The sequence below is a fragment of the Mustela erminea genome, chromosome 2, assembly GCF_009829155.1.
Source record: "Mustela erminea isolate mMusErm1 chromosome 2, mMusErm1.Pri, whole genome shotgun sequence".
Taxonomy (NCBI): domain Eukaryota; kingdom Metazoa; phylum Chordata; class Mammalia; order Carnivora; family Mustelidae; genus Mustela; species Mustela erminea.
Genome location: NC_045615.1, coordinates 75,522,564 through 75,541,736, shown reverse-complemented (window position 1 = coordinate 75,541,736; position 19,173 = coordinate 75,522,564). Strand labels below are relative to the sequence as shown.

General features: G+C 37.8%; 1 protein-coding gene across 4 annotated transcripts in view; it reads left to right on the top strand.

Annotated features, from left to right (window-relative positions):
* Window positions 1-19,173, top strand: part of PDE5A (phosphodiesterase 5A) — a 149,768-nt gene that overhangs the window by 78,608 nt on the left and 51,987 nt on the right. For all 4 annotated transcript variants that reach the window (XM_032333296.1, XM_032333298.1, XM_032333297.1 and 1 more), the window contains exons 8-11: window positions 282-390; window positions 1,409-1,496; window positions 11,815-11,990; window positions 15,554-15,613. In XM_032333296.1, coding sequence (XP_032189187.1) covers window positions 282-390; window positions 1,409-1,496; window positions 11,815-11,990; window positions 15,554-15,613 — 433 coding nt within the window. The remainder of the gene's footprint in view (window positions 1-281; window positions 391-1,408; window positions 1,497-11,814; window positions 11,991-15,553; window positions 15,614-19,173) is intronic.

Genomic DNA, 19,173 nt, shown 5'->3' with positions numbered 1-19,173 from the left:
GGTAAATTGGAAGGGGAGGTGAATCATGAGAGACTTAACGGCATTTTAAAATTTGTTTTAGATGGCTGAGGAATCGTGGGCCTTTGTCTTTTCAAAGCATTTCAATTATAGTAACTACAAAGTTGTAAATCATCACATTGAAAGTGCATTTTCCAATGAAGAGACACACTTTAACCTATGATTTAAGGCTATTGTGGATCTAATATTATCATTTATTTAAACTTTGTTTTGCCCCTGTTTTTTCACTGCACGGGAAGAACTCATATCTGTTTTTTCCACAGGGAACGTGATGCAAACAGAATCAATTACATGTATGCTCAGTATGTCAAAAATACTATGGAACCACTTAATATCCCAGATGTCAGTAAGGACAAAAGATTTCCCTGGACAGTAAGTAAACCAATTTTAAACTTGGAGCTTGAACACTGTTTTCCCATCAGATCTGTACTTCTAGGGACTCTTCAGGCCTTCAGCTGAAGGCCTGGCCGGAGAATTGGCTATATGTCAGAGTGAGCAGTGCTTTCCCTGATCCGATGAAGGAAAATAAAATAGCTCATAACATCTGTTGAGGGGTGGTCAGCTCTACTCAAGTATTTTTCCCATGTACTTTCCAGCTCTGTAATATATAATAATGAATTATCTTAAACTAATTCATGAGATAATTTAATTATTACCTATTTTATGTCAATGGCATTCCTTACATAGTGTTGCTGGAGTTCTTGAGTTTATCCTCAGAAATTAAGTTCCATATGGCTCAAACTTATAGACCTAGTAGTCAGCTACAGTGAGTAGCTCTGTGGAGAAGTGAGTATGTTTTCTTTGACAGCAAAGCTACAAAAGTCCATTTCTCAGGCACTGAAAACTTTGAATTCTAGTCTTTTCTCTCATCTCTGGAAAAGCATTGCACTTTAAGGCAGCTGCCTTGATTTTGTTATTTGACTATCTCTAAGACCCCTTTAGAACTTCAGCAGTATGGGCAATAGAAACAGTGGCAGTCCAAAAGAAAGACAAGTGTGTAGCATGTAGCGTCCGAGGTATTATAGTGCTTTATGGATTCTGCCTGTCTTAAGTTATTGAGACATCTGCTACACCAGCATAGTAAATATTTGTGTTAGTATTTTGCTGTATATTATCAAAGTCTGCTTAGAAAGTTTGGAATGAAAAAAAAAAGAAATATAGGATATTTATTACTCTTAATTATATAAAGACTAATTGCTGCATATTGCATTTACGTGAACTTCATTATAATTTATACATTTTCTATACTCTGATGTTATCTACAGCTAATAAAAGATAAATGAATAGGTTAGCGGTTTCAGATGTCTGATCTAGTTTATATAGCACATAGTGGGCAAAACAGTCTCTTCATAATCTGTAACTGTTTTGTTTTATTTTTGTTTTTGTTTAGAATGAAAACACAGGAAATATAAACCAGCAGTGCATTAGAAGTTTGCTTTGTACACCTATAAAAAATGGAAAGAAGAATAAAGTGATAGGTAAAACCTTTTACTACCCTCTAATCTGCACTTACCAAAGGAAAAAAAAATGTGTTCCCATACACTTTCCTTCAAGTGTAATTTTGAGGAATAAAATGTGTAAAAAAAAAAATTGGAATAATAAAAGAATTTTGAAGTAATTTTATGTTGATAAATGTTAGCAGACATTCTTAAATATCTTAACTATAATGTATTTTATTAATTATTATAATGCTTTTCAATTATTGTTGAGATGTTTGTTGAAGAATGTGTTGATAGTTTGTGGAGTGAGAGATATCAAGTTGATAATGTGAATTGATTTAGAGAGTCTCATTTCTTCTGATTTTTTAAAATATGAGGTTCACATTTTAGATTGTATTCATTAGTTCAAAAACATTTATTGAGCACTCCAGTGTTCTAGTGATTTGAAATAAATTGATGAGCTAAGTGGAAATCCTCACCCTCAGGGAGCTTATATTCTTATATTGAGGTAATAGAAAAATGCCTACTTAGGGATGTTGGAAGAATGCATTCTCTGAAAAATATGGAATAATGTTACCTATTATTGACATATTTGTTTCTTGGCATTGCAGGTTATATTAAGAGTAGTACAGAAATTTTGAGGTTTTATATGCCAGTCATGCATGACTGACATGTGAAAGTAGTCTGAACTGTTAACATTGTCCCGAGAATTTGGAAATAGAGGAAACAGGAGGACCTTCTAAAGGCCAAACTTTTTTTTTTTTTTAAGATTTTATTTATTTATTATTTGAGAGAGAGTGAGAGAGAACATGAGAGAGGAAAAGGTCAGAGGGAGAAGCAGACTCCTCGTGGAGCTGGGTGCCCAATGCGGGCTTGATCCCGGAACTCCAGGATCATGACCTGAGCCAGAGGCAGTCGCTCAACCAACTGAGCCACCCAGGTGCCCTAAAGGCCAAACTTTTAACTAGAAACCCTAATGAAGTGAGGCTTAGAAATATAAATTTATCTGAAAAAGTCTCAGTAGTTTCCAGGTTGCAAGACTTAACTGTAATTTTATTGAAGGAGGGCTATCAGTCAGAAAGGGAGGGGTGGGGGTATTATTAATGAAAAAAGAAAAAAAAAGATAAGTATTGAATGTACCTATTGAGGTTCTGTCCAGGGGTCAGGGAATCTTTGCCCCTCAAGCGGAGACAGATGTAGTAAGTTGTATTGGCGTGGGCAGAGTATTCTGACCTCGTGGTGAGGCCGTCACTCAGGGGACAGCTGGTGAAGCAGGTTGTCACATTCGATGATTTCCAGCCCCTTTGCTGGTGTACGTCCTTCCTGTGAGATTTCAGTGGCGTCTGCCACTGAGCATCCCAAATCTGACTTCCATTGTTTTGATTATTTTTTCCCAAGGTAGCTTAACTCCTAGGAGGAGAATGTATTACTTATATACTCGGAAATACATTGATTGCTTTGACAATTGTTTGAGCTGGGCTTGAGGCCGTGCAATTGCAGGTGCACGTACTTCTGTTCCCCGGGACAGATCTGTTTTGTGCTCCACGTGAATGTTCTGGTGTCAGAGAGCAGCCTTGTGAACTTAGTAACTGTGACTCTGCCCCGAAGAGATGGTTCAGTCGTCAGCCATGGTCTTCTAGTGAACTGCGTCGTCAAGTCTCTCAGAAACCAGACTGGCAATTCCTGGCTGGGCTGCTGGGCTATTTGGTCCCCTGCACTCTTCACAGCTCTGAGAGAGAACAGTAAAGGCTGACGAGTGTGCAGTGTGGGGGTTTTCTTATCAAGATTATCACCCATCAGTTTGCTAACATAAGCAATAAGAAAACTGTAGGAAACGTTGTATTATAAGATTTTATTTTCTATAAGATTTTATTGCAAGATGAAAACTACATTAGAAATATACCTTATAAATATATTTTTTTAAAGCTTTTTGATATAAGCATGAAGACTTACTACAAAGCTGCCTCTGACCTTTGAAAATGTGAAGTGAAATTCCAGAAGGGATGCATTATTCCCTTGTAAGTTTTTATAAGGAGGACTGAGTGGCCCCCGGTCACGTCTTTGCTTTTCCTCAGCAGCATCTCTTTGGAATAATAATGGGGAATGGAGAGTCACTGCAGGAAGTTACATATCAGCCTTCCTCAGCATTTGACGTAAATGCAAGCTGGGTCAGTGAAGTGCACACAGCCCCAGGTGGGAGCAGACTCAGGGTGTCCATTTGGCTCTACTCTTCCCTTAACCATATACAACACTGTGAGCACATGACTCAAACTCTGTGGAGTTGAACCAAATAACCTTTCAGCTCTGCTCAGATTCATATGCTATGATCCTGTCATGTTTTCTTCAAGTGAGAAAAAACATTAAAAAAAAACCCTTTGAAGTAATCAGACTTGACCTGCATTTCATGTCACCCTATTTGATAACAGAGTCAAAAGTAAGCAAACGTTATTTTCAGAGAGGAAAAACTCCCTATTAAGAAAGGAAAAAATGGGGGTTTGGGTGGGTGTTCAAGTTGATTCCAAATACAGGAAGAAACAGCTTCAGTGCTCCCTGCTCTTTCAAAAGTGTGACAAAACAGAAAATTTGAGTTCTTGCCTGTAATTTGTGCCCACAGATGCAGCATGGAAAATGTCATGGCTGTAGATAATTTTTTTTGCATAGCCCAGGCCAGATTCCTCTATTATGTAATTTTAATAGAGAATCCCCATAGAGCTACATGCAGAAAGGCAGACAGGCCCATGTGTTTTTTGTAATCTTACTTCCCCCTCCTATTTTTCCATTACTGACATTTAGATGAAATTATAGACATTAGACCAGTATGGGGCCTGTTGTATTCCCCGAGGTATTGTTTCATATCAAATGTTTTCTTAGTGCTCTGGCTAATACAGAGTGTTTCCAGAGTTTTGCTTCCAGTGCTATTAAGGAAATATTTTCCTCATTCAACATTCATTAATTTTAACCAATTATTTCCCCTATTTATTAGGCTAAATATGCCTTTTTCCCCAAATAATATTTACCAGAAATTCTTACTCCAATTTTCCATGCCAATTTCAGGACAGTTTTTAAAGAAATTAGTCCCATTCCTATCCAAAGGGAAAAAAAAAATGCTGAGAATGTCTCCACTTTAAATAACTTACATATTCATCTCTTTGTTAATGAAAAAGTAAAACAAAAATTATAGTCCTTTGTCACAGTGAAGTATGAGAAATATGTACAGTGGACTCTTGAACAATGTGGGGCTAGGAGCACTGACACCCCATCATGCAGTCTGAAATTCATGTATGGCTTTTTTATTTTTTTAAGATTTTATTTATTTATTTGACAAAGTGCAAGAGATCACTAGCAGACAGAGAGGCAGGCGAGGGGCGGGGGCAGGGAAGCAGGCTCCCCCCACGGAGCAGAGAGCCCCATGCGGGGCTTGATCCCAGGACCCTGAGACCATGACCTGAGCTGAAGGCAGAGGCTCAACCCACTGAGCCACCCAGGTGCGCAAAAATCCATGTATGACTTTTAAATCCCCCCAAACCTAACTACTAATAGCCTACTGTTGACTAGAAATCTTCCCAGTAACAGAAACAATTGATTAACACTTATTTTCTATGTTATATATATTATATATTGTTTTCTTACAAGAAAGTAAGCTAGAGAAAAGAAAATGTTACTAAGAAAATCATAAGGAAGAGAAAATACATTTATTGTACTATACTGTGTTTATCAGAAAAAAAAACAACCCACATTTACAGTACCGTATTATATTTATTCCAAAAATCCACATATAAGTGAGCCCTCACAGTCCTAATCCACGTTGTTCACAGGTCAGCTATATTTCCTACTGAATATATGTTCTAAACTGATTACTATCCTAATTCTCTGCTCTTCTATGTGTTACAATTTGATTCTAAGCGACAGATAAATATTCTAAGATTATACATTTAAATTTGACGCTACTTCACATTATTTTTCATAATAATTTACCATTTGGCAATATCACTCACTGCTCATTTGTTTATAAAAATATTTGTTAGGATATTCCTCATGCAAGTATAATTAAACTGTGCAGTGTCATCCACTATAAGCACATTGCTTATAATGCTTAAAGTATCTGCTTTTTTTCCCCCAGAGAATTGTAAATTATGCTTAGTTATAGTAAGCTCCAGGCAATAAGACTGTAGGGGCAATAATAATTGGAAGAAAATGAGAAAAAAAATAAAACTAAGGAAACAAGATTAAAATATAAAAGTTAAAATATATAATATAAAAATAAATATAAACCATAAGAGACTCTCAGACTCTAGGAAACAAACTGAGGGTTGCTGGAGGGGAGGGAGGTAGGGGGATGGGACAGTTGGGTGATGGACATTAAGGAGGCCATGTGATGTCACGAGCACTGCATATTATACAAGACTGATGAAGCACTGACCTCTACCTCTGAAATCAGTAATACACTGTATGTTAATTAATTGAATTTAAATTAAAAATAATTTTAAAGGGACGCCTGGGTAGCTCAGTGGGTTAAGCCTCTGCCTCCGGCTCAGGTCATGATCTCAGGGTCCTGGGGTCAAGTCCCACATCAGTCTCTCTGCTTGGTGGGGAGCCTGCTCCCCCTCTCTCTCTGCCCATCTCTCTGCCTACTTGTGATCTCTCTCTCTGTCAAATTAATAAATAAAAATCTTAAAAAATAATAATTTTAAAAAGAATTATACTTTCAAGAATTGATTGACAAAATAGTAAGAAGAACTTCACAGCATTGGAGAACAGAAACTTACCTTTACTGGACTAGAAACAATGAGGGAATTTCTGGAAGATATGAGATATATAACATTCATAAGAGCACATTTTACATAAGATAGGCAAAATTCGGATAGCGATGACAGTATCAGAGAAAGTCGAATTTAAGGTAAAAACATCCTGTAAAGGGATGCTTTGCATTGATTAAAGTTAAAATCCACCAAGAAAGTATAATTGTCATAAATGCTTCTAATAAACTAACATCATTGATCTATAAAAGCCAAAGCTATTAAAAGCAGGGAGAAAGGGACAAACTGGTAGTCATTGTGGTGGGAGCCTTTGGTATGCATCCCATGGAGGGTTAAAGTACAAGGGAACATTAGAATAAATTAATATAAAAACTGAAGTGGATTTAATTAGCAACTATAGATTTACATTTATAGTTCATAATTTACAAATACAAACTTCTGTCAGATATCCATCAGAAACTTATAAGTATTGATGATACACACATGCAACACAAACCAGCCATTTCTGAATTAAGAAATAATAAAATTTGAATTAACCATTCAACTGAAGTAATTGGAAAAATAGCACCTCTCTTTCTCACCTTCTGTGCTGCTCCCCAATAAATGAATAAATTGAAAGCAGAGAAAAGCAATTGAAATGATAAATTTATGAAGTGGGAAGGGAGAGTGAAAAAAATAGATAATAGGGAACACAATAATAATAAACCAGCAACACAGGTATTGAGGATAATAAGAGAATTACACAAGTGCGAATGAGAAAGGAAATGTAATTATAGATACAGAAAAAATTTTTAAAGGTGTTAGGTAATACAATATACCGAAAAGTTAATACATTTTGATGAAATGCTGAAATTCCATAAAAATTGGTAATAACCAATACTGACTCAAATTTTAAATTTTTTATAGAAGTAAAATAAAGAAAATAATTTTTTCATAGAAGTAATTGAGAAAGTTTCTAAAGTCATGAAAAACCAAACAAAACAAAAAAACTACTGCCCGAAGGAAATTCTAACCAAAACAGTCAGAAGGGAGGAGAGGAAACAATGTGAAATACAGAAAAAGAAAAGGCAAAAGAATAAAACTTCCAAAAAACTAAGATTGTGAGGTGGAAAACCCAGTGGAATCAGCTGAAAATACTTCTCTACAGAGAGTTCTAAAAGTTCCTGGTTATCAAGTTACTAAATAGAAATAACTTTAATTTTTGCCAAGACAAGTTTGTTTGAAAATAGTAAAGAAAAAAAAATATTTATAATAGTAGCAAAGAAGAAATGTAGTCAGAAATATGTAGCATCTTTATGAGGAAAATTATAGTATTCTCCTGAGTAACTTAAAAATCTTTAGTAAGTGAAGTGACATAACATTTCTCGATGATAACCTATTCTGTAAGACATCAACTTTCCCCAGATTAGATTTATATCAATTTTAATACGTATCCTCATAAGAGTTTTTTTCAGAGGGAAGGGGAATTCCTGACCAACATGTATAAAACTCATCTGGCAGAATAACATATGAAAAGAGTTGATGAATAGAGATTTGCTCTGTCAGAAATTAAAATAATGCTGTAAAAATAACATAATTTAAAGGTATCATATGTCAGAGCACCTGGATGGCTCAGTCCATTGAGCGTCTGACTTTGGCTCAGGTTGTGATCCCAGGGTCCTGGCATTGAGCTCTTCAGCAGGCTCCCTGCTCAGTGGGAAGTCTGCTTCTCCCTCTCCTTTTGCAGTGCCCCCTGCTTCTGCTCTCTTGCTCTCTCTCTCTCTCTCTGTCAAACAAATAAAATCTTAAAAACAAAAACAACAATAAAAAAGGAAAGTATCATATGTGTGCCAGAAAAGATGGAAAGGTTGATGGAATACAATAGAAAGTGTCTGGTACATATGTTTACATTAGTATTATTGTATATAATAGATCATTGTTTCTAAGGTGCATTGGCTGATTTTCTGTACTTCCAAGAAAGAAAAAAAATGATTTCAATAAAACTATGACAGGCAGTTGATTAGGATGCAAACTGATTTCAAAATCATTAAAATGTGAAAAAAGTACATAGTAGTTGAAAAAAAATATGACCCTAGTACTTAAGGTAGAATTCAAATCATTGGGGAAGGGATAACTATTCAAGTATTTTAAGAATCTAGTAGCAATTTGGGGAAAAAACTAAGTTAAATTAAAAAATTAAATGTAATACAATGAATCTATAAAAGTACCAGGGGAAAATATAGATTCATATATAATCTTAAAATGAGGAGGCTTCTCTTAAAAGCAAGATGCTGTACAGCAGAAAACCTCAGATTAAGATAATTGACAAATGACAAGTGCAAAACAAAACAAAACTCTCAAGATTGGTGATGAGGGCAGGTCTTACATAGCAAGACAGGATGCTGGCTTTGCAGTCCAGCCCATACAGTAGAGAGTACATGAGACTAAAGCAGGATCTTAGTGACCATCCCCTGCTCTGCCAAAAAGCCAGGAGGAAAACTGGTTGGTAGCAACATTGATCCCTGAAATTATGGAAAAGGAAACATAACTGTGTGGTTGTAGAAATCCAACTAGTCCCTTCCACGTGATTGCTGGAGATGCCTTTGGTACCAGCTGAGCTCTCAGAGCTGCCGTGATGACTGCTTGAAACAACGTCAGTACCAGTACTTCATGTGCTCTAATAATATGAAGTGACACAGATTTTGCTAACTGCACTAGCTCTTGGTTTTTGCCTAATGTTTTTGAGGATTTTCTTTTATGATTGTGTATATTAATTGACTTTTGCTGAGTGGTTTCGTTTTATTTTGGGTTCTGCATTAAGTACTTTGTTTTTGTAGAGAAGTGATTCTGATTTTATAGGGATGCTGGTTGATGTGGCATCTCAAGTGATTAGTTTTAAACTGCATTATTGTACTCTTTATCTACTCGTCCAGACGTTAATGAAGTTCTAAAAACCCTATCTGTAAATGTGTCCGGGCTTTATATTTTCTCCCATAAAGAGACCCTGTCTGTTTATTATAAACCTTTTTCTTCTTATTTTTTTTAACTTGGCTATTTTTGTTGCATAGAATTCAATTTTCTGAAAACTATAAAGAAGTCAGCAGGATGCTATATAAATATGACTGTCCATTCTGCTTTCTAAGGAGAATTAAATTATACGCCTAAGTAGATAATTCGTCTTCACCCCTTTTCTTGCACTGAGCTTAGCTCTGTCTACACATCTGTGTCTAGACTGGTAGATTGTAACGCAAACACACCTTAGCTGTTCCACTCTGAGCTGTGGTTGTGACAGCCAACTCCTGATATTGGTGCATTTGACATTCACTTTGATACCTTTGAATTCCAGAGGTATAAACTAATACTGGTTAATGCACATTCAGTGACTTTTCTTAAGGCCTTGATTGGAACAGGCGTGCAGGAGGGTTACTTAGCTAGGTCAGAAGCCCAGGGGCCTGCCTGACAGCCATGTTTCAACTCCTTCCTGTTGTCCTTTCCTTTCTGGATGTACAATGATTCTTAGGAAGTGTTAAAAAGAAAAATCTTGTTTATGAAAAGGGACCATCAAGTAGGAGACAACTTTAGTCAGAATTGAAAGGCAATTCTATTGTGATAAGAGGATAAGGCATGAAACAGGGGGTTCTCAAGAAAATGTGATTTGGAAGATCGTCAGATCCTCGATAAACAGTTCCACATGTATAATTTGGGAATTTGCAAAGGCTGGAGGACAGGACCCCCGTGTTGTGCCATGTACATGGGACATGTGCTTCGAAGATCATGCCGATTGTCACTGAGTTTGCAGTGTCCAAATTCATTATGTTTCGTTTAAAGTATTTCTTGATAATGGAGTGTTAGCGAAGTAATCCTTATGGTACTAAGGCAGACAGATAAGGATGTCTTTCCTGTCAAATGTAGAAGAACTCCCACAACAAACAAGAAAGAGTAAAAATGGGAGTATGGTTAATGTGTAGGGTTAAAAATAAATTGCACACCGATGACGATAAATGGACTTAAAGTGCAAGCATGTGTCACTGTGGCCCCTATGAAATCCTTTCGTGCACTGGGAAAAATAAGAGATAACAGACTATAGTCTTCATGGGAAAGTAGTTTGGGTCAGAGCCTCAGTCCTGCATTCTTTCATTAAGTCAGTAAACATTTTTCAAGTTCCTGCTATATAGGCCAGGCATTTTGCTAGCTGAGGAAATGGAACTGAAAATATAAAATCTCTAGGCCCACGATACATGCAGCCTAGAAAGAGAGTCAGGAATAAAATCCATCATGATACACCGAGTGATCTTTTTTTTTTTTTTCTCTCCAAATTTTTATGTATATTCTAATTAGTTCACATATAGTGTTAACATTGGTTTCAGGAGTAGAATTTAGTGAAATAAGCCAGTGGGAGAAAGACACAAACTGAGGCATCATCTTAAGGGCAAAGGAAAGAGAAGTGAGCCACCTCCAGGAGCTATGGTGAAGGAGACTGAGGTGTTAACTGGATCACAGGAGGGAGTATATGGGAGCAGTAGAGGCCGGTGGAAAAGCACAGGTTAAGGTGTGAACAAGCAGGTTGCTACCAGCAGTGACTGGAAGCAGGTACAAGGGCACAGAGCAGCAGCGTGTGGGAAACGGTGGCCTTGGGGACTGGCCCAGGCTGGGTTTGAATTTTAGATCTAAGCCTACCTGCTAAGTGAACTTGAGCAAATGACTTAACCTTTCTGAGACTCAGTTTTTCCATCTGTGAAATAGGGATGGTCACAACTACTTCACAGTGAGATTGTAAGGCCTAAAGATCACATGTGTCCTGAACAGAACTCCACGATTATATATTCAGAGACAGAAGAAATAAGGATTTAACAACACTTGTTAAACCCAGAGGTAGAAGATCACCAAACCCTTCAAAGAGAGGCCACTAGGCTCAGAATCCCATAGAACTAGTTCAGCAAAGATTTATCATAATGTTGATGTAATTTTCCATTTATATTGACTCTACGTTTGACCTAAGAGAAGCCAAGATTTAGATGGTTATGATTTTCTTCAAAGATTCGTTGTGCTTTTATTTCTAAACAAATAGTCATTTTTATTTGCATTTATTTGTAGTATCCAAAGTTGTCGGCAAATAGGATTCTCCTGGATATGGACGTGCTTATCTGAAATTTGAGACCGTCTATGTGAATTGCCTATTTTCTGCATTCTATTTTGTATGTAATTGTGTTTTTTAACTTTTGGTTTCTCAGTCAGGAAAGGCAGTCTGTGTGACCCAAAATTCTGATGTGCATCAAAATCGTTCTCTTGGCAAGTGTACAAAAATCCAATTAGTCTCCAAAGGACAAAGTGTCTTTGGGGACTCAACTGATCTAAAATTCGTGACCGAGTCTGGAAGAAAACAGTACTCTAGGATTTTTTTGAACACGGGCAACATACATTTAGGACTATGTGAAACAAGTTCTCATATAAATTAATTCAGTTTACTTCTCTAGCTTATATTTGTGAGGATGTTTGCTTCTTTGGAGATTCCAAGCATTCCTAACACGAAATTATAAGACAATCTTTGGGGAGGGGGATTTTAAAGTCAATAAAAACTATACTAATAATAATATTTACTCAGATTTCTTGGATTGTTATAGGGGTTTGCCAACTTGTTAATAAGATGGAGGAGAATACTGGCAAGGTTAAGCCTTTCAACCGAAATGATGAACAGTTCCTGGAGGCTTTTGTCATCTTTTGTGGCTTGGGGATCCAGAACACACAGATGTATGAAGCGGTGGAGAGAGCCATGGCCAAGCAAATGGTCACACTGGAGGTGGGCTGGCACATGCGGGACCCTCTCCGTCTCTGTGGCCACACACTCAGCTTCTCCCCTTTCCCCCCGGAACCACTTGTGGGGGCGCTGTCTCCTCAGAGAATCAGACTGAATCCTTAGTTCCTCATATAAATAGCTAAGAAACTGACACCCAGAATATTGTAGAAACTTACCGAAGGTCGTATGACCAAACAAGAACTCAGACTGGCTTTCCCTTTACTCCTTCAGCCTTAAGAATCCAGTCACGCAGACATCTGCTGTCACCTGCATCCTGTCCCTTTCCTGTTGCCTGAGCTTCCCCATCTCTTTGTGAACAGTTGTAGTCACACATCTTAAAAGATAAAAACAGAAACCCGAAGCACTGGGAGAATCAGAAGTGAGGCATGGGAAACCCCTTCAGATGACAGATTTACGAATCCCACTTCTGAAAATCCTGATTCCTAAGTCTTCAGGAGAGGCCAGGAATCGACATTATTCCAGAGCTCCCCTGGTGATTCTGAATGTGCGAGCAGCTAGTGAGCTACTGGCTTGGGACACTGACCTCGGGGAGACTCCCTCCCACGTCGGACTAGCCTGCCTGAGCCAGGCAGCCCTTTCCAGATGACTTCCATGAACTGCCTGAAAAGTCCCTTTGTATCACACAGAAATGTCTTACATCAGAGACCAGTTTAGGACAGACTTCAAAAGGGCAGTGTCTTATTCATACACTGCCATGAAATATATTTGAATGTTTGCCTACTCTTACTTAGTTGATTGAGATCAATGCGTGTCAGTGTTCGGAACATGGTAACTTTTGCTCTAATCCTCTAAAAAAACACCTCACCTAAGGAGCTCAAAAGATATACATTGTAAAGTTTTACCAGTAACCATCATGGTATACTTTACTTTCTAAAACGAATATATAACACTAATAGTTTTGCCATAGTATATAAGAGATCTTGGATTATAAGCCATTGGAAATCTTTTTCAAATACACACACACCTATGTGTGTGTTTGCATACATATGTACACACAAATATGTGTGTGTATATATGTACACACATACCTCAAGTTATACTTATACAATACATATGTACACATGTAGTTTCATACATATATACACATATACACGTTTGTGCATGTGTGTGTAAGTGTATAATTTTTAATCAAGTTTTTATAGTTCCACAGTTTTATACTGAATTGAATCTAAGCCAGTTATCAGTTAGAAATTATCTCTTTTTGTAAAACTTTTTATTATGGGAAATTGCAAGCATATACAGAAGTAGAATACCTTAGTGAGCGCCCTTGTACTCATTAGCTGTCTTTAGTTTAACCCTGAAAAAGATTTTCCTGTTCTTATGAGGCACTGGATAAAAGCCAGAGACCCAAACTCGTCAGGTTTTCTTACGGTGGTGAATTATTTTGACCTGGAAGCCATGATCATTATAATGACAATAAAACAACAACAATAATAATAGCTAACCTTTATCAGATGTGCTGACTGCGTGTTCTAAGACCCACAGGTACAGACATACCTCATTTTGTGGTGCTCTGCTTTATCGCCTGTCACAGATACTGCATTTTTCATACACTCACCGTCTGTAGCAGCCCTATGTTGAGCAGGTCTATTGGCGTCATTTTGCCAACAACATTTGCTCCCTTCCTGTCTCTGTGTAGGACTTTGGTAATTCCCACAGTATTTCAAGCTTCTTCATTGTTATTATATTTGTTGTAGTGATCTGTGATAGTGATTAGGACCTGTTGAAAGTTCAGGTGATGGGTTCACTTTTTTTTTTTAAGCAATGAAGTATTTTTTAAATAAGGTATTACATTGATTTTTTAAGACATAATGCTACTGCCCACTTAATACACTATAGTGTCAGCATAACTTTCACATGCACTGGGAAACCAAAACATTCATTTGATTCACTCTATTATGATATTGGCTTTGTTGCAGTGGTCTGGAAACCCGCAGTATCTCTGAGGTATGCCTGTATTAACAAAATTAATCCTTACGACCTTATGAATAAGGTGCTATTTTTACCTTCACTGAGACAAAAATCTTTTTTTTTTTTTAAATTTAGAATGACATGTTCTTCCCGTAACCATTCATCTGTGTTGCATTGCATTTATTTATATCAGACTAGTGTATGGCCACAGTCCGCACTTTCCCCAACACACTAGCTCTGTGGTCCCAGCAGCAACGCATTAGCCACCATGACCCATCGATGCCATGTAAGCAGAAGACAGCAGCTCCAAGTTTCCCAGGCTTTCCTAGTGCTTAATGGTTCAAATGTGAGGACAAGGCTGTTGTAGTACAGGATTATAAATGTTCTGAATCACAAGATAGGAGACACATACCCCATTTTAGGTTTTGAATTGCTTCAAATTTTATATTGATTTTTTTTTTAATTTGACAGACAGAGAGAGAAGAGGAAGCAGGCTCCCTGCTGAACAGAGAGCCCGATACAGGGCTCGATCCCAGGACCCTGGGATCATGACCTGAGCCGAAGGCAGAGGCTTTAACCCACTGAGCCACCCAGGCGCCCCTGAATTGCTTCAAATTTTAAAGACTCGTTCAAGGAAAACTAGTTCAGACAGTTCAGTTACTCAGGTCACCATTTAAAATCTGAAAATGTCTTGCCTTCTTATCAATCACACTAAAATCTTTGGAGCTTTTAGTAAATCTGTATTGTCTCTGTCAAAAATGAACTTTCAAAAATATTTTTTAAAAATATGGTAGACATTTTAAATATGATCACTACCTCAGATAAAATATTATCCCATTACTTTGAAGTTATTACTTTTGAAATTGGGAATTAATGATACTTACGTTAAGGTATAAGAAAATGGTAAGCCTGTCTTTTTAACTCTACTCAGGTAAGCGGAAGTGTACTCTAGAGTAGGAGTTGAAAGCAGGCCTCCCTGTCCTCTAAGTGTGAGCTTGCCACCAAGTCGTGAGAACACCTGTGCCTCAGTGTCCTCAGATGTTAACGGAGGGGTTTACAGGCCAGTGCTATGCTTCTTCGCTCTTGACATATGAGTGGAAGGGAATCCCTGAATCTGTATGACATTATATTCCAGCCATGCAATTTTTCTTTATGAAATTCTACGCTGGCTATGGGCCTCATCTGAGGGCCACTTTTATACTATCTTTCCAAATATCAATGTTAAAATGTCAGTGTATGCAAAGATTTTTTTTCTTAATTCAATACAAAAGAAAAAAAAATTAAAGTCACTATTATTTTTTAAAAAGCAGCACAAAAAGACAAAAAAGGACAAAATAAATTTCCTGCCGAGTCTGAGCCAATAGCATGGCTGATAAATAATGTGCAGAATAAAAGTGACAAGACTTACTCTGAACGTAGGGAATATAACTTTTTGTCTTCTGAAACATGCAATTGAATCAAAATCTGGGATTTTTCTTTCTGTTGAAGAAAGCAGGAAACAAGATTTGACAGTCTGAGGTATCTAGTTCGGTCTCCAGGAAGTTTTAGCAGAATCTCAAGCTTAAGACTGTCAAAGTCTACATTCAGTAATCCTCTCTTGGATAACCTGTTTTCCTTTGTTTCTTATCCTATAGGTTCTGTCGTATCATGCTTCAGCAGCAGAGGAAGAAACAAGAGAACTCCAGTCCTTAGCGGTAATTCTCTTTCTTGGTTAAAGTGACTAAGTGCCGACGTCTAATTAATACATAAACATGGTTCTCTTAGGATAACTGCTTCTAGTAGCAATGATCCCGTTGAATTCAATGTGGTAAATACGTAGATGGACATTCATAAAAATGTTTAATTCTACTTTCTTGTAAGGCTACAAAGTCACTGAGGATACAAAGCAAAAGATAACATACTGACTTTATAATACATTATATGATTCTGATTTTTTTTTCCAGTAATGTTACATCTTTCTTAGGTCAAAATATAACTTACCTTTCAGTTCTTGGGGAAATGTGGCCTGATGACCATGGGGTGGTGGCTTGGTAAGGGTAATGACAACAAAGATTTTGTAGTTTGTTGCCAATAACCTGCTCTGCCTTATTGAGAATTGAGAGTGATTTTAATGTCTGACCATGTGGCTTATGAAATGTTATTTGAAATTGGGTTCAAATAAGGTCAGTTCCTGAATTCTCATTACATTTTTTATTTAGTATGTTATGAGAAAAAAATCCTGATATGTAAGTAGAATGTTAAATGCTCTCGGTCTTGGTTGAGATCATTTGAGACACTGACACATTGACAACAAAGGCAAGTGGACTTCTGAGTTGAAATTTACTTGGGGCAACACGGAGAAGGTCTACGTGAGATGTGATGAGAGTCTGTAAAGAATGAGAAGGGTGCGAACAGATGACTAAGATTCTTTTTCATTGTCATCGTCGTCATAGCTTGCCAAATGCCAACCTGCTATGGCCTTACATACATTTCCTTATGTAATCTGCGCAGCTCTGTTATGGAGGCTACCCTGAAGCTAGAGAAGCCAAGTGACTTGCTCAAGGTCACACTGGCAGGAAGTAGGGAAGTCAGGATGCGAGCTCATATGGTCTAGTTCCAGAGCTCATGCACAGACCACTGTACTGTCTGTTATGAGCTGTTAGAGAGACAGAAGATTAAAGATGATTGAAGTGCTTTGACCTTCATAATTCAAAAAAAGATGGTGTCATTAACTGTCAAGAATGGAAATGTTAAGAAGGGAAAGTGGTAGATTTGACCTAGAATGTGGTAAGTGTGAGGCTCTGGTAGAGTTACCAGAATGGACATTTTCAATAGTCAGTGGAGTCAGGACTAGGGGTGGGGTGTGGAACCAGATTTGGAGGTCCTGCCATGGGATTTGGAGGTGTCGCATGGGAGTGGAGCAGTTGGGAGAGGGGTATGGAAGACTGAGGGCAGAACTCTTGGGAATTGGGTTTCAATGGAAGAAGTAGGAAAGGAACCTTATTGAGAAGTGGTAGGTAAGCAGGGAGGAAGGTTTAGGATAGGGCAGTGGCACAGAAGGCAAAGGGACGAGTTTCAAAGGGGAAGGAGGGCCCATCAGTGGTAAGAAGGTTGAGAAACAGGACTGAGAGACAGCTGCCGGACTCTGATCACTTGATTGGTGAGGAAGCAACTTTAGGTGTAAAACTGCCCGAGGTAAGAGTGAATGGTGACAAAATGGAGGAAATGAATCATAACCTAGTTTCAAAAGATAAGTTTTATGTAAAAGTGGGAGTGGAGAAATAGTTATGAAGGGTATTGACTGGGGGCGCCTGGGTGGCTCAGTGGGTTAAAGCCTCTGCCTTCGGCTCAGGTCATGATCCCAGGGTCCTGGGATCGAGCCCGGCATCGGGCTCTCTGCTCAGCAGAGAGCCTGCTTCCTCCTCTCTCTCTGCCTGCCTCTCTGCCTACTTGTGATCTCTGTCTGTCAAATAAATAAATAAAATATTTAAAAAAAAAAAAAAAAAGAAGGGTATTGACTGAACCATGTGAAGTTTTATGTTTTGGTTTGCTTTGTTGTTGTGTGCAGGGCTTGCTCACCGCCAAACCAGCATGCTCTTGGACAGAGGGTGAAGGTAGGGGGTTGAGTGAGTGCAAGGCAGGGAAGAGATCTAGACCTTGGAGCAGCCTAGGCATTGAGTGAGACAAGAGGGAAGGGGTCATAATAATAATAGTAGTTTTGAGCACTTGCCATATACCTGGCATCTGTGACGTTCTTTGCGTGTGTTTAGTATATTTAGTCCACGCAACCCCATGGAGTCAGTACTGGTTAGCATTTGGAATTTGAGGAATTTGAAGTTGAGAGGATCTCAGGATCTCCCGGGTGGTAAGTGAGGGTGCAAGTACTAAATCCAGTCAGCCCGCACCCAGAGCGCACACTCCATCGCACAGCACTGGAGTGGTATAATGGGCTGGAGAAGAAGGAAGGAGGAGAGCTTCCAGACGTTCTCAATGACATCAGTGAGTGGGAAGTGGAGTCCTTTGGCAAGAACAGTTTAAGAAATTGAGGTGTTTGTCCTGGAAGGTTAAGCTGCTTCTTCTGGGTTTAGCCTTATTCCGAGGCTTGGTGGGCTGTATTTATTTTGTTCACGATGGTATTTGAAGGAATGAGCAGTTTTTCAATCATTTACAAAGGTTTATAGGTTTTAAATATCTTTCACATCAGGCTTAATTGGCCCGCTTGTCAAATCCTCCCAGGATGATGAAGTTTTGAACTAAAGACATACTGTGTGTTGGAAATCATCACTTGGAAAGACATCTTGAAGTGCTTGCAGTCACTGCAGGAGTATTAAATTAGTTCTAAAATGAGGGCAAGGTTACAGTCTGCTATGTGTTGTTTTAGATAAATAGAAACTAGCAAATAGAGCAATGTCTAAAGATAATGCTGGGAAAATCACTTAGGTTATTAAACTTTGCTTTTCACTTTGAAAATAGCAGTCCTTCAGAAAAATTTGAAAGTTATTTTCTCAGTTATTTTCATAATTTTAACCAGACAAAAACCCTTTGCAGTAACTGAAAATTGCCATATTGCAGTATTGTTCAAAGCCATCTGTTGTTTCATTTGGAAAATAGATTTCTGGCAGCTGCATTGAGAAATTTAGGGTTATAAGCTTGTAGGTCAAGTACTTTATTTAAATTGGTTGAAATTCAGCAACTGAGTTCAATGCTGGTTTTCTACCAATCTAATAAAAATTCCTTTACAGCCCCAACTACACAGGTGTCTGCATTATCCAGCAACTACCAAAGCTGCTGCCTTTGTCATGTATCTGATGATTTCCATCAATTCAAAACCTAAAATAAATCGAAAAGCTGTGTAATGTATTCTTAACTTTTATTTTTTACAAATTAGTTCTTGAATTAAATAATATACTTCAGGATGCTAAATATTTATGCCTGTGTCCAGAAAAGTTCTCTAATTACAACAGAAGTATAACAAAGTTGACAGGAAACTCAGAATCCTTATTATTTTTTTCCTTGTTTTACCTGAGGTTTTAATCTAATTTCTCTTGACTTAAAATTGGGTATAGAAGAAATAGAAATTAAGCCTTCTACCATATCCCATTTAATGATCTTTAGGCACAAATGATATCACATAAAAATAAATGGACCCCAGCTACCTGGTTATGGTTATTAGAAAATTATTAGTTAAGATGTCAGAAAGTAATCAGTGTTTATTTCCAGTATTTGATTGACAGATTGCCTTTTCTGCTTTCCTCTCTTGTTAGAAGAGCAGTAA